General features: G+C 38.8%; 1 protein-coding gene across 1 annotated transcript in view; it reads left to right on the top strand.

Annotated features, from left to right (window-relative positions):
• CPNE8 (copine 8) overlaps nt 1–16,140 on the top strand; it is a 106,552-nt gene that overhangs the window by 48,531 nt on the left and 41,881 nt on the right. The window contains exons 8-10 of the mRNA XM_054208209.1: nt 1,673–1,776; nt 2,932–3,036; nt 10,311–10,352. Of these exons, the coding sequence (XP_054064184.1) occupies nt 1,673–1,776; nt 2,932–3,036; nt 10,311–10,352 (251 nt within the window). The remainder of the gene's footprint in view (nt 1–1,672; nt 1,777–2,931; nt 3,037–10,310; nt 10,353–16,140) is intronic.

The raw sequence follows: 16,140 nt of genomic DNA, 5'->3' as shown, positions 1-16,140 counted from the left end.
AAAAAATGTGAAATTAATGTTTATTGGAAAAAACCAGTATGGTATTTCAAAGAATCAGCATAAAAAGAGTTTAAACAGTTTCCTTTAAAGAAAGTGAGGACTTCGTTGGTTTATTAATTGCAGATGCCTACTTATTTGATAGAAAATAGAAGAATATTGGGAGAGAGGAGGCAGTGGGGAATTTGGCTGGTTAAGGGGAGAGGCGTGGTATGGTCATGACCTTCTCCAAGAGTGTCACCGCTCCTCCCTCTCCTAGGGTTCATGGAGGAGTGGGTTGGACAGAGGAGGAGAATTACTGCTCAGGTCCTTACTGCTGTTTGGCCCGAGTCTCCCCTCATCCCCTGAGCATTTCATGAGGAAAGGCTTCAGGTCGATCAGGCATGAATTTCCTTTTCGTAAATCCATGCTGATGACTCTCAACCACCGCCTTGTCTTTCATGTGCTTGGAAATGGTTTCCAGGATTATTTGCTCTGTCATTTTCTCAGGGGTTGAGAAAAGACAGGCTTGGATCCTCTTCCTTGCCCTTTGCTCTATCATCTTCTTAGGGACTGAGGGAAGACAGGCTTGCCTGTCTCCTCTTCCTTGCCTTTTCTCAAACAGAGGAGTCACATTTGATATTTCTCAGTCCTCCGGAACTTCTCCTGAACATCATTATCTTTCCAACGATAATGGAAAGTGACCTCTCAGTGACATTGGCCAACTCCATCAGCACTCACAGGTGCATCCAGTCAGGTCCCATGGACTTCTGTATGCGTAGTCTGTTTAAATGTTCCCTTACCTGGTCTTCCTCTACCAAGGACAAGTCATCCTTGTTCCAAACTGTCTCAGGTGCCCAAGAGTCTTGAAGGCAAATCTTACCAGTAAAGACTGAGGCATAGAAGGCTGTGAGAAACATGGACTTCTCCATGTCCTTCGTCATCTGGTCCCCTGCCCCATTCAGTGGTGAGCCCACGTTTTCCCTAGTCTTCCTTTCACTGCTGTTCCACCTGTAGACCTGTTTGTGGAACACAACTGGGGCAGGGTCTGCTGGAAGACTATCTGGTGAGTCTGCAGGTTTACCTTTGCATTTATATTCCTTCTCACATTCTCGACTCTGCCCAAAGAGGTGGCCGCGTGAGACTATCAGTTTGCCTGACCACAGCAAAGAAACTTTTCTCCTTACTTATCATCAGAATGGGTGTATTTGGTATCTTCCAGGCTCATTTTCTGGAAGCTTCTAGACTCTTAATAGCAAGCTGCTAAGCCATTTGCTTTACAGACAGCAAGAGCAGGCAACTGCAAGTTTTTAAGTCACTGAAGGAACGAGGCTTAGTTGTGTCTCACTAGAGATTTTAAAATTAATTCTAATATGCGTTCCTTGCCTGTGCAGCTACTTCCTTCAGAATGCAGCTTCGGATACCAGAAAATACTGGGAAAAAACCAGAGGCACTTAGCATAGAAATTTACCCTTCTTCTGCACCCCGCTACAAACGAATTCTTGGTTCCAGCAGTTCAAACTGTACTATCAGAACATTGCAGAAATGCAGATATGTAGAGGGTGCCTAGAAGGCAGATACCCTCATTTATTTTGGTATCTATTTGTATGGTTATTAGTCAATGATTTTTATTTATTTTTATTTTAGTGTAGTAAACTGTATGTTGTATGTAACTTTTCTGTATTACCCATTTCAGGATTCAGTTTTAATGCAATTTTGTGCGAACAAACTAGACAAGAAGGACTTCTTTGGGAAATCTGATCCTTTCCTTGTATTTCATCGAAGCAATGAAGATGGCAGGTAGATAGATGCCTGTTAAGTATTTCTGTTGCTAAACAGTAGGCAACTTACTTATTTGCAGATGGTAATATTAGCTTTCATTTTTTTATATTTGTCAGATTAAACTGTGTTTCTTTTATAATGTTCGTTGGATTTAAGTATATCGTGTTATGCAGCATAGGAATAAAACTGTTGTAACAAATAGATCAAATACTGCAACTCAGGGTTTTAAGAGTTGAATGTATGATAAATATAGAGCACTATGAAAATTAATTGTAATAAAAATAGTTAAATGGTGTTACTTTTGCTAAAATATAGTATGCCTTTAAATTAAATAGAATTCTCAAAGTAAATTGTAGCTGCAGAATATGCTAATACTTCAAAATTGTTTTAGATAAATATTTTATACGGCAAATTTGGAAATATCTTTTATCTTTTTGACCAAGTTCTGGGAAATAGAATTCAAAAATACCTATTCCCTCAACGAACATTTAAGTTATATCTGTATGTAAAATTTCAGTAGTGATTTCACCAGTGACCTTGCCTCCTGTTTTGTTTTGAACAATTCAGTCCCCAAGATGCGGATTCAAAAGAAGTATTCTAATTTTGCTTCATTTAGGGAAAGCAGAATGCATTAAAACAATTCATTATATTTCACCCGAGAGAAGGTGACCATGGGATCTCATAGAGGCTTGTGTGTTTTACCTGAGACAGCCCTGGTTAATAAAAATCATAGACATAAAATGGGGAACAAGAATCAAAAAGCCATGACTCTCTCGTCTCAGTTTCTTAACCATTAAGCAAGAGTCAGATCTTTACTGTACCACTTTCTTTCTGGGTTTGGGACTGATCCCTGACTGTATGAGGCCTGTTTAAACAAGTAGGATGGAGACTGCTCTTGCCTGAAATAACTCACTGAATGGTTGTCATTCTTGTCAAAGTTTTGGGTAAAAACATTTTAGATTTAGAGTTTCTTAGCACCCCAGTCTGTAATCTCTCTCAAACAGGTCTGTCCTCTTCAGTCCTCCCTTCTCTATGATTTCACTGCATTTCTTTTTTTATTGTCTTAAATTTTATATGGACATTGTGTGAGTCAATACAGGTTACAGCTCTTTTGATTCCATGTTTGATGACACAAAAGAAAAAGTAAATAAATACAATTTTTTTTTGTTACAGTTTTACAATCTGCCACAAAACAGAAGTCATAAAAAATACATTAAATCCAGTGTGGCAGGCATTCAAGATTTCTGTCAGAGCACTGTGTAATGGAGACTATGACCGGTAAGCTACAGGTTAAGCTTGCTTAGCATATACGATTTTTTTCCAACTCATGTATTCTTTTATATGTAAGTTTTTCTGTGCAGCTCAGTTCCTGATGTTACTTAGGTTACTTCTTCAGCATTTTGAAAGGATAATATGTGTTCAGAACCATTCATCACATTAAAGAATTTAGAAAAATAAAGTCAATGTGCTAAATCTGTAGGAAATGTGAGTGGTGATTTCTGGAAAACAGTCTTCACTCTCTATGGTGTGATTAAGAAACAGTTAGAAAGAAAAGGCTTATTTGAAGAATGGCCACTGTTACTAGTGTGCACAGGTAGTTCTTAATAATTTTTCAATGAAAAACAATGATGATCTGTCTTCCTTGGGTGACATTGTAATGTCAGAGGATGCTGATAAGTGAAAGCCTTTAAAATATGCAGGTAAGTAGATGAGAAACTCAGAAGGCAATCAGCATAGAATGTTTTGAGCTTGAAGGGACCTCAAAAATCCCTGCCATGTTCAAGCTCCCTGCCATGGGCAGGGACACCTCCCACTAGACCAGGTTACTCAGAGCCCCATCCAGCCTGGCCTTGAACACTTCCAGGGATGGGGCATCCATAGCTTTTCTGGGCAACTTGTTCCAGTGTCTCAGCACCCTCACAGTAAATAATTTCTTCCTAAAATCTAATCTATATCTACCTCTTTCCGTTTAAAAACGTTACTCCTCATCCTGTCACTACAGTCCTGATAAAAGAGTCCCTCCCCATCTTTCCTGTAGGCCCCCTTCAGGTACTGGAAGGCCTCAATAAGGTCTCCCTTCTCTTCTCCAGGCTGAACAACCCCAACTCAGCCTTTCCTCATAGCATAGGTGCTCCAGCCTTCTGATCATCTTTGTGGGCTCCTCTGGAACTGCTCCAGCAGGTCCATGTCCTTCTTATGTTTGGGGCTGCAGAGCTGGATGCAGTGTTCCAGATGCCGTCTCACCAGAGTGGAGTAGAGGGGCACAATCACCTACCTCGACCTGCTGGCCACCCTTCTTTTGATGCAGCCCATGATACAGTTGGCTTCCTGGGCTGACGCATGCATTGCTGGGTCATATTGAGCTTCTCATGCACCAACACCCCAAAGTCCTCCTCAGGGCTGCTCTCAATCCGTTCTCTGCCCACCTTGTATTTATGCTTGGCATTGCCCCAACCCACGTGCAAGATGTTGGACTTGTCCTTGTTGAACCTCACAAGGTTTGCACGGTGCCATCTCTCAAGCCTGTCAAGGTCATCCAGGGGGACCTGGACAGGCTTGAGAGGTGGGCCCGTGTGAACCTCGTGGGGTTCAACAAGGCCAAGTGCAACTTTGACAAGCTAATTGTTCAGTGAAATGTGTACACTAAAATTACTTTAATTGGTTGCCATGAAAGATTAGCCTTCTGGGAAGGTGTTCCTTGAACTGGTAATTTACTAGCTAATGCCAGAGGATAAACAAATCAACTCTTGAATCAACTGACTGAATCTCAGTAGTCAATATGGAGAAGCAGGAGAGTAAGAAGTGCTTATATTCACTAAGCTAAGCAGAATGCTCTGTCTTTATAAATGGCTTATTAAAAAATCAAAAGCTAATTGACTTGTGATTTCCTAGGAAACTGGGGGGGGTTATAATTTTTGGGGGGAATGGCCATTTGTAGTCTTTCCTGCTGGATCTTAGTTGATTTATTTGATCTGTGATAACTCTTGCAGTACTTGAGGTGATGTTCCTTCAAACTGAAGGAAAAAGGGTTCTCCTACATTGACAACACTCTCCTTGTGAAGTACTTGATACAGTTGTTGTCAGCCATGTTGGTTACTCTTTCAATTAGATGCAATATAAATGCAGCAATTTCATAATAAGTGCATTCTAATCAAATAGAATTTTTAACTTGTATATGGGTTCATGTGCATAATGCATAAGCAAAATAGTGCTTATGAAGCTAGTCTCTGGACGCTGCACTATTTATCATATTAAAGAAAAAAGGTTTTCATAATCGTTAAAAAAGAAATTGTTGTAGAGGCGTATTGAAATAACTCCAATGTTACAAAAGAAAATTAAAAAGTATAATGGCATGCCTCAAATTATTGTGTAACTACTGTTTTCTCATGTTGATTCTACTTTGAATGCTTTCAACATAATGTGCTCAGTGAATGCCTTATGAATAAAAGGGTCCTTGGAACTTCATAATCCTGCCTACAACAATCATGTTTCAAATTAAGAAATATTCATTAGCTGTCATATTAACTCAAATTATTATCTGATGATAGTCCAGAAAACAAATCCAAAGTTTGGGGTTTATTTTATTTGAAAACTTTTCTTTCTAAACATAAGGATTAGATTCCTAAGATCAGCATGGTAATACATAAAAACACAAATCCCAAAAGGCTCTTTTAGATGATAGTTTCATAGATCAAATGTTGGTGCTCTGGGTTCTGTGATAGATGTGAACGGTGGGAATAATGTCATTAGTAAGAATATGTCACAGTAAAGTTCCATCCTGATTCTGGGAAGAGTAAGTCTTCAGTTAGTGTATGCTTCTGAGCTCTGTCCACATTTTCATTGTGAAAACGCCAGGATTTGCTTAATTTTTTTCAAACTGTATAATCATACAATGTTTCTAGCCATCATAGGGATGGGATTTCAGTAGTATTTAGTACTAATATTTTTCTTCTTTCTTTCTCTTGATACGAGCCCTCAAATAGCACTTACACATGATTATTTTCTGCATAGAAGTCTTAAGACAGAGATATCCTAAACCCCAACATTCTCTAACTTTGATTTTTTAAAAAAAATTTAAGTCTTTTAAAAATTAAAATAGAGAACCCCTCCTCTGAACTGTGTCCTTTAAAATAAAATAGCAGTGCAGAGAGGGTAAAATATCATTATGTGAAGATTTGAAAGGCCTTTTAATATCTTGCATTCATGCAAGGTATGTAAAACTCAAGATCTGTGATCAATCTGTGTAATATGAAATAAATTTCAGGAGAGAGGAGCTTTATTCAAGGAAGAATTGCTGTTGTCAAAGTTGCATGTCTGAAGATCCTTCTCAAGAATTTGTCTTTATAATCTTAAGAATTTATCTTAATAATTCAAGGTTTCTTACTGAGATAATTTAGCTATTTGAACACAGATTTGTAAGACAGTTCAAAACTTAAGTCCCACTAAACCTTATGTAAATTGTAACTTACTGGTGTGTCCTGTCTATCTTAATAGTAACAGGTTTGGAAACCTGGAAGTAAAATAATGTTTCTCTAGGGAAAAAACCTTTGTGATACTGCCTTTTTTACTAAGTTAAATACGGTTTCCTTTCAAGGGTCAAATACCATGTGAGATAAAGTAGGTTTGGAGCTGTCTTGACTTGATTCCACCGAACAACTTTCACTTTAATCAGTTTTCATTCTAAGGTAACTTAACCTCAAACTGAAATTCCACAAGAGGGATAAAATGTAATAAATGTTGTGGTCAGGGCCCTTAAATTTGGATTGAAAAGAGAAATATCCACTGAAAGCAACTCCTCTTTTGCCTATTTCGTAATAATATAAAAAATATGAAAAAAATCTAGGTATGAATTTGTCGGTGTACATATTACCAGCTGTTGATCAACCTTATCCCCAAAGAGTCCCTTCCTAGTAAATACAATTATTTAACACGTATTCAACTGTATCTCATAGGAAGAATAGGGAGCGGCTTCTGTGGAAGCAAATTATAAAGTAATTGTTTGGGCTCGTATTCCCTCTATTAATACCACAGTCCTGATGACTTCACTTCATGTGAAAGTGTTCTGAAGAATAAAAGTAAGCAAGTCATTGCTTAAAATATAGAAAGTCTGCAAGTGCTATTTTTCTATCCCGTGTTCTGTTCACTTTAGGCTTGATAGGATTCATTATTACTGATTGTTGAATTTACTTGTATATATGCTCTTTCTGTAGTAAAAGGAGATAAATAAAACTATATACTATCTCCATCCTAATATATGTTTCCTGTTTCATTAATGATGTTGATGATAATGTGCTCTATAGTATTTGCATTTTAATAAATCCACTCTTCAAGTAAGTATGTAAAATAAGATTGATCTTTGACATGAGAAATTTTTGTTTTCTACCTTTTTTCTGTTTCCCAGTCAGTTAAAGCAGTCCTCAGGGGTTTGCTTTACTCCTAAGGGAACAGTTCATCTCCACGTTCATCTTCAGCTTGCAGCTTTCACATGTGTATACAGTTATAGAATAGTTTGAGTTGGAAAGGATCTTTAAAGATCATCTACTCCAACTCTCCTGCCATGGGCGGGGGCCCAAGCCCCATCCAACCTGGCCTTGACCACTTCCAGGAATGGAGCATCCACAGCTTCTCTGGTCAGCCTGTTCCAGTGTCTCACCACCTTCATTGAGAAAAATTTCTTCCTTATGTCCAGTCTAAAATCCTTCAGTTTAAAACCGTTTTGTAGAATTGTTTAGGTTGGAAAAAACCTTTAAGATCATTAAGTGCAACCATTAAGCTAGTGCTGACATGTCCGCCACTAAAACATATCCCTAAGTGCCTCAGCTACACATCTTTTAAATACCTTCAGGGCTCGTGAATGCACCGCTTGCCTGGGCAGCATGTTCAATGCTCGGTAACCCTTTTGGTGAAGAAACTTCTCCTAATATCTAATCTAAACCTCCCCTGGTGCAACCTGAGGCCATTTCCTCTCATCCTATCCCTTCTAACTTGGGAGAAGAGACCAACACCCACGTCTCTACAGCCTCCTTTCAGGTAGTTGTAGAGAGCAATAAGGTCTCCCCTCAGCCGCCTTTTCTTCAGGCTGCCTCCATTTCCATTTTCTCCATTTCCCTCAGCCGCTCCTCATAAGACTTGTGCTCCAGACCCTTCACCAGCTTCGTTGCCCTTCTCTGGATCCGCTCCAGCACCTCAATGTCTTTCTTGTAGTGAGGGGCCCAAAACTGGACACAGTATTCAAGGTGCAGCTTCACTAGTGCTGAGTACAGGGGGACAGTCACTTCCCTGGTCCTGCTGGCCACACAATTTCTGATACAGGCCAGGATGCTGTTGTCCTTCTTAGCCACCTGGGCACACTGCCAGCTCATGTTCAGCCGGCTGTCGACCAACACCCTCACGTCCTTTTCTGCCAGGGAGCTCTCCAGCCACTCTTCCCCAAGGCTGTAACGCTGCATGGGGTTGTTGTGACCCACGTGCAGGACCCGGCATTTGTCCTTGTTGAAGCTCATACCATTGGCCTCGGCCCTTCAATCCAGCCTGTCCAGATCCCTCTGTAGAGCCTTCTGACACTCAAGCAGACCAACACTCCTGCCCAACTTGGCGTTACCTGCAAACTTATTGAGGGTGCACTGGATCCCCTCATCCAGATCATTGATAAAGATATTAAAGAGAACTGGCCCTGGTATTGAGTCCTGGAGAACACCACTCGTGACCGGCCACTAACTGGATTTAAGTCCGTTCACCGCAACTCCTTGGGCCTGGCCATCCAGCCAGTTTTTTACTCAGTGAAGAGTACACCTGTCCAAGCCATGAGTGGCCAGTTTCTCCAGGATAATGCTGTGGAAAATGGCGTCAAAGGCTGTTTCCCCTCGTCCTGTCATTACAGCCCCTACTAAAAGGTCTGTCTTTCTTACCAGCCTACTTTATATATTGAAGGGCCATAATAAGGTCTCCCCAGAGCCTTCTTTTCTCCAGGCTGAACAACCCTCACTCTCTGAGTCTTTGTTTGCAAGAGACACGTGATCTCATAAATGTGAACTAATGCATAGGAGGTACATGACCTTGCTCTTAGTTAAGATCATAGTGAAGATCATGCTCTTAGTTAAAGCGTTTTGGTATCCTGTCTCAGTATACTGATTCACACAAAAGCCAGTTACAGATTCATCAGAGGGATGCTCAAGAAACTACGAAACCTTTATATGCTTAGTATTTGTCACGAGGCATGTCTCTGAAAATTTGCCAATTAGTTATTGTTTTACACTGTGAAAAAATATTTCAGATTCATGTATTTTTTTGAGTGTGTAATAATCTACTCGTTTGTCTTTCAATTCCAATTTAAATGAAATAAATTGTAATTAGTTCTCCTACTGAAAACGTGTTCACACTGAGTACTTGTGTGTTGGCAGACTTTATCATTTCATTACCCTGCTTGCCCACCAGCTCCTCATTCACTACGAGGTGGGTGAGAATTCCCACAATGTCCAGGGTAATGTGCCAGTTTGGGAAAAACCGGTACCCAGAGTCTGCCTCTGTCGTGTTCCCCCCATACCCCACAATCTGCTTGTCCCATTTCATCCTAGGAAGCCAGAGTCATGGTTTTGCTGTATAATCTGGTGGTTATCTAGTGTACTCTGATAAAAGGACTGAAGAACTATACTTTTGGCTTTACAGGAATTTTTAAAAAAATTATGCTGCACATTTCTGTCCTCTTTGGTCAGATAGATAGCCAAGCAGCCGCCTCCTCTGTTGAGAGGTAGCGGGGAGTTTCACAGGGGAAAAACACAGTCTTTAAAGTACTACAACTTTCTTTCATCTGCAGCCACAGACAGGGCCTTCACAAAATCCTGGGTGGATCTCACGCAGTTCTCGTTTGTCACCACTGCACGATGTTTAGAAGAGGTTAATACTGTCTACCAGAGTGAAGTTTTATTGTATTCTGAAGTAGTTCTTTTCATTTAAGAGCCAAATGTACGGACTGGAATTCCATGCTGCTTTAGATGCACTTTGTATTGAGAACATTGCTTTTAATCTGTACTTTGTCGTTTAATAATTTTGTTTTATAAGGGCCCTGTCAATCTCTGCACACTTCTTCTCAAATATGGATATATTTTTTCTGTAAGATGTTATTATCTCACAGTAGATATACCTTTTCCAGATAATAGCATATAGAAAAGAGATCTTCACAATAAGTTCCAGTTTGTTGATGTTCTTAAAAACTTTGATAATACTTTAAGGTTTAAAGAATCATTTATAAAAAAAAAAAAACAAAACCCAGAAAATTCAGAGCATCAGCAAGTAAAAATATATTGCTTAAACTTGCAATGTGTTTAATTGTTTCCTTAGCTTCCGCTGTATTTTGGTATTAATTTATGAAGATATATTTGGCAACCTGAGTGACTTGCTATTTTCTGCCCCATGAGCAATGACTGGAAAATTCTGTCTTCTGGATTTGGCACAATCGATGCACCCATATGCTATTAAAATACAAGTATTAAAGGCAATCCTGGTACATTTTAATATATATATATTAATAGCGTTGTGTTTTTTTATTTTTTTAGGACAATTAAAGTAGAAGTGTATGATTGGGATAGAGATGGAAGGTAAGACATTAAGTCTGTTATTAAACTTTAGAGTTATCTATGCATATTTATACACATGTTTTAAAATGTATAAATTTTAAATGTGGCCAGAACAGGAGTAGAGAGTGGTCTTTATTGATATTTATTGATATTTATTGATATTTAGAGGTACAGATACTGGAAAAAAAGTTTTGCTGTGCTACAATTCTGTTTTGTTTTGCAATTGTGATAAATGCTGAAATATTAGCCCATTTCAAGCATGATGTGTGTATATGCATACACGGAACAAGCAAAATGGAATCCTTTGTGATCTGTAAGATCACTTTTGTGAATCTCATTATATTATCAGTTAATGTACATGTGTGAAGAGAGGGATAATCTATTTTAGAATCTTTCTTTCGCTTAAAACACTGCTTCGTAAACTGTTCCTTTTCAAATACGACAAAGTGCCTGAGCCTGCAATTGCTGCTTCATTGTTGCCTGGATATTGCAATGTAGAAACTACCTGTTGATTAGCATAATTTCAGATTGGGTTTGAATGTTCATTTCCATGCCTGTCTTCATCAAAACCTTGTTGTAAACTCTGGAGTTGGAAGACCTGGGTTTTAAATAACTGCATTGCTAGAAAGAGGATGGTGGAGCGTACATGGAATTTCTGTTGCTAAATTCAAGAGGGGCAATCTGTTACTAGTCAAGCTGGCTGGCGGTACCGACTGTACCTTTTTTCTGAACAAATTAGCCTTTCAAATTGCCTTTATTTTGATAAGCAAGGTAGAATATTTTTTTTTATCAGACTGTATTCGTACCTCTTGTTTTAAAAAAGTTTGAGCTTGTGTCTTAATACTTTGCTTAGAAGCTGTACTCATAAATCATGGTACTAGAACTTGTATGTAATACAAGAATATGTTAATTTCTGTTTGTCTTTAAGTTGGTCTGTCTTAATTATTTCCTATTAATCTTAATTTACATTTTTAAATTTATGGATATGCACTTACATTTGGATTTTTAGGAGTATATTATTTATTATATAGTAATGTCTTTAATATTGCTACTGCAGTTTACTTTTAGCATTATAGCTAATGATATTGGGCTTCTGTGGCCTGATAGATCTCGTAATCATAATTTACCCTGTGCTGCCATTCATTTCCTTGCTGACAAGGTGCAAAACCGGTTTCAGCTTTCTTAGCTTATACTTTTGTCTTTTTTGGTTCCATCATGAAGCCTGTTGATTTATAAGCATTCTTATCACACGTTCACCCTCTATAAATACCTGCTAGTGCAAATTCATCCTTCTTGATTAGATATTCCCTGGAGTGACAAAATAACATATTCTGGCAATTAAAAATACAAGGATTTAAATTAACAGAGCCATATTAGCAAAAAATCACTGCATCACTGTAACAGTGAATTTCTTTTAACATCCTCTGTTTCTCACTTAGATTTCCCAAATCCTTAAAAATGGGATAAATTTACACTTTTGTATATAAACCACAATATTTTTTGAAAATAATCTAACAATGAAAAGTTAAATTATATATTGCCAAGAAAAAATAAAGATTATATTTTATTAAGGTATCAAACCCCATTTCCTCCAAAATCTAAAACTGAGGTATGATTAAAAAGAAAAGGAAGAAATCGGACAAATAATATTGCATAGCTGTAACTCTGAGCGAAACCTTCAACATACCGTGGAATTCCGGCAGTCATTAGCCTCTGCACTCTCCCAGTTTGAAATATTATCTGCTTTTGCTCACATCCCACTCTGAATTACCTATAAAATTACTATCTAAAAAACAGGAAGGGAAGGACACTATTTACGCGTATTGCTTTTTATTCTAGTTGTATGATTTTTTTGCCTTTTGCTTTCTACTTTTTTAATTTAGAAGCAGGCAGAACACTGACACCATACATATTAAATTCCTCAGAAAGATGAGAGAGCACTCATCTCATGTAGCTTCAGACAATGTAAAAATCAGACAACTCGATTGAACTAATCATTTAAGTCACTTCAGTAGCTTACAGGGGAAAATGGTCTGATTGAATCCATCCTAACTGGAATAAATTGCCATTTGGTGGTGCCTATGACTTACTAGTGATTGTAGCAGGAACCTAAGTGCCTAATTTAACTTTGACGTTGCCAAATGTATCTGAAGTGAATCCCATTCAAGAATTAGTCTGTCAATTTTTTGTAAAATGCTGCTGTTACTCCGTTTATATTCATTTCCATTTTTGATGGACTCTTTATTTATAAGCAGTTGTTACACCAGATAATCACCCCATTAGGCTGAATGTGTTCCGGAGATGTGCAGTCTGGGCAGGAACAATCTTTGAAAGATCAGCAGAGAGCCTGCTAGATAGCAGAGCAAGTTATACTGAATACTACGGGTTATTCTGCAATCAGTAAGGTGACATTACTGTGTATATACTTGATTTCTGAATCTTGACTTGACATGACTCTGACTTCTTGAGTCTTGACTTAGAGGGGGTTTTGTTTTTAAGAGTAATTGTATATTCTTAGCTCGCACTTATTTTCAAACATCACTTAAAATTTCTTGACTAAAAGGTCCTACAGGACCTTTGTAACAGTAACACTATTAATTACAGAATCACAGAATGGTAGGGGTTGGAAGGGACCTCTGGAGATCATCTAGTCCAACCCCCTGCCAGAGCAGGGTCACCTAGAGCAGGTTGCACAGGAACGTGTCCAGGCGGGTTTTGAATGTCTCCAGAGATGGAGACTCCACCACCTCTCTGGGCAGCCTGTTCCAGGGCTCTGCCACCCTCAAAGGAAAGAAGTTCCTCCTCACATTTAGGCGGAACTTCCTCTGCTCAAGTTTGTGCCCGGTACCTCTGGTCCTGTCCCCGGGGCACCACTGAAAAGAGCCTGGCCCCATCCTCCTGACACAATTATTAATTATTAATTAAGCATTTCTTTGTCGCAAACCAGTTTTGCACAAAAATTGTCAAAATGTGGACCACTCGTTTGAACTGATGCCTTTTGTTGCTTCTAAGAGCTGTGACAAACCCCCAAATATTTGATGCTGTAAGAAGTCACAAAAGTTGGTTTTGTGACTTTGGACAAGCCCAATTGTGTGAAACAGAGTGACTTTTTTTTTGAGTGTCCTTATCAATGAAGTACTTGCAGACAGGTCTTACAGAAGGAAAAAATAAGATGATGTGCAACTTCATCTCAGCACATCAGCAATGCTCTGATGTTTTTATTTCTCTCTGAAGGCTTTTTCACTAATTTCAGAGAAAATGTTACTTAGCATATATGGTGCAATAGCCATTTCAGAGTCTTGACATTTATGATCTGTTATGCAGAATAAGTGTTTTTTTCTTGAATTTCAAAACTGTAAATATTGCCATGCTAACCAGGTGCCACCAAAACATTCATCTGGGAATCTAAACACTGTAGGAGAGATTGTAAATCTCAGATTCTAGACTCTCTCACCTTATTTCTTATTCTCCGTCTTCATCCTTCTCCAGCTAGATAGTTGATTTTTAAATTATTACACTTTTCCCCTTACTCATTTACATATTTCTGGTGATGATTGTCCTTTCCTCCATTATTTTTTTCCTTTAGACCATTAAAAAAATTAAAGTTAATACAATTCTGAAAGTGATTTTCAGCACTTCAAAGCATAATGGCAAAAGTGGAAAATTAGGGAGAGGGTATTCAAGTGATTATTTTATGTGCTGAGAGTCTCTGATTCAGTGTTCTGATATGTCACTCATGGACAAAATTCTTTAAGTCTAGGAATATTTGGTGTTAGGAAGGCAAAGAAAATAACTTCTTTGGATGCTCAGTCCAGAGAGTTAATGAGGAGATCCATTTGGTGAAGTGTGATCATGAATATTGGGAGGGATCGCTGCCTTGTTTTTCTTAAAGAGTTATACTTCTGGCAAAGGCAAATGTTGTCCAACAGGAACTCATCTTTCGGAGCCAACCTAGTGAAGGGGAGTCCATCTGAATATTGAGTGTTAAGATCCAGGTTGATGATATTTTAGCTGCAGAGAGCTCTGAGACTGGTTATATATGCCATGCCTTTTTAACGTGATCAGCCAGAGGAATTATATCTTTCTAGCTCAGTTCTTATCAGTCTGTGTACGTTGCCACAAGGAAAGCAGCCTTTCCAGTGTTTCTTAGAATTAAACAATTACTTTTAAACAGTGCAGATTTTTTTTTTTTTTCACAGAGATAGCCCTGTCTGGAATTGCTTACTTTTCCTCTGTTTGCTACAGCATGTTTGTAGGTAGTCATTGAGCTACGGTTTGAATTTCTGCCTTTGAAATATACAAGCTGACTTGAAAATTTAACATAAGAACGGTTATGAGAGGGAGAGGTTCCTCTTTAACCAAGTTTCATTTTTCTTCAGTGCCATGGTTACCCAAAGTTAAATATACCTTATGTGCTACAGCCCATATAGAACTCAAGTTCCATGGCCTGTATGGATGTCTTCCTGTGTTTCCTGGGTTAAATAGTCATCGCAATCTGGAGAGCATTTAGTCAAAGGAGAGGATACCTCCAAAATATGTTTCTTAAGAAAAGTCTTAGTCTGTCTCGGAAGCAATTTCCTGATCTCCAAATGGGAAGGGGAGGGTTTCGTGAGAGGTGGTGCCTTCTGAACCTGAGTAATCAGTAATATCTTCACCGATAGTATTTCTCAAGCTTTCTTTTAGGATGCTTTACTTCTTTCATGTGCATTAGCGTGATGATTGGACTTTTTAATTGTTTGTTTTACATATTTTGTGAATTCATGTGGGTTCCAGAAAGTGAGATTTACATTTGGCATTTGCTTTTTACATTTCATTATGAATAAATCAAGAAAGAAATTTCACGTTGCTATGGATTGTTTCCATTTTTTCTCTTCTTGCAACATTCAGATTTATTTAAATTTGCTTTTAATATTTATAGCTTAATTAGAAGTGTGCTATATTTCTTAAAAACAAGTTTTATAGGTAAAAAAGTGTCTTGGTTTAGGAAAAAGAAAATTTGTTCTGTTTTGCCTCAAGCCAGGGCGTTAAGTCATAAAACTTTGACTTTCTGTTCTAGTTTACCATTGGAGGGAAGGTAAAAAAGTTAGGTTCATAGCTCAGCAGATGTGGAGGCAGCGTGTAGAGGAGATCAAACGCCTTGTTAGGGAGCAACTGTGGAAAAAGAGGGAGACAGGGGCAGGGGGGAATGGGAACTGGAGCAGCAGGGAGGACACTTCGGCTGGGGAGAGTGGAGAATGGGAACAGGTCCAGTAACTGCTGGGAGTCGTGTAGCCAGCTGTACATGCTCATCCCTGTGGTCGCTTCCATGCCGTGTGCGTGGCTGAGGTACGAACCTGCAATGTGGTCTCTTCTGGCAGTCCTGTGGTTTCTCTGCCCCAGCCCCCTGACCCCAGCCACCTTTCTCAGTGATGCTTCACCCACTACTCTCCCTCTGGCTGCCCTGCTCACTCACTGTGGCTCCTTGGTACCCCGATTAAGAGTTGACAAAGCAGTTTTCAAAACGTAGGTGACAGCACAGGGGTTTCAAATGTATTCTTGGAGCAGGAATAGAATTTAGAAAGGAGAAGCTTGATAACCCTTGCTTTAGTGTTAGGTTAAGGTCTACTTTCCAACGGTGTCTAATACCGCAAGTTGAGTAGCCTCAGTGGATTGCTTTTCTCCTCCCAGATGGGAAGACGGTAGCAGCTGAAATAAGCTTTGGGTCTTCCCCTTAGAAGTGCCATTCAATGTCCCGTTATACAGATTGGTAGGGCTGGTCTTTTCTGGTTTAAGTTACTCCTTTCACACTTTTAGTACCTCCCTTTCTCTC

Source organism: Rissa tridactyla, chromosome 1 (genome assembly GCF_028500815.1).
Source record: "Rissa tridactyla isolate bRisTri1 chromosome 1, bRisTri1.patW.cur.20221130, whole genome shotgun sequence".
Lineage (NCBI taxonomy): Eukaryota > Metazoa > Chordata > Aves > Charadriiformes > Laridae > Rissa > Rissa tridactyla.
This window is presented reverse-complemented; position numbering and strand designations above follow the sequence as displayed.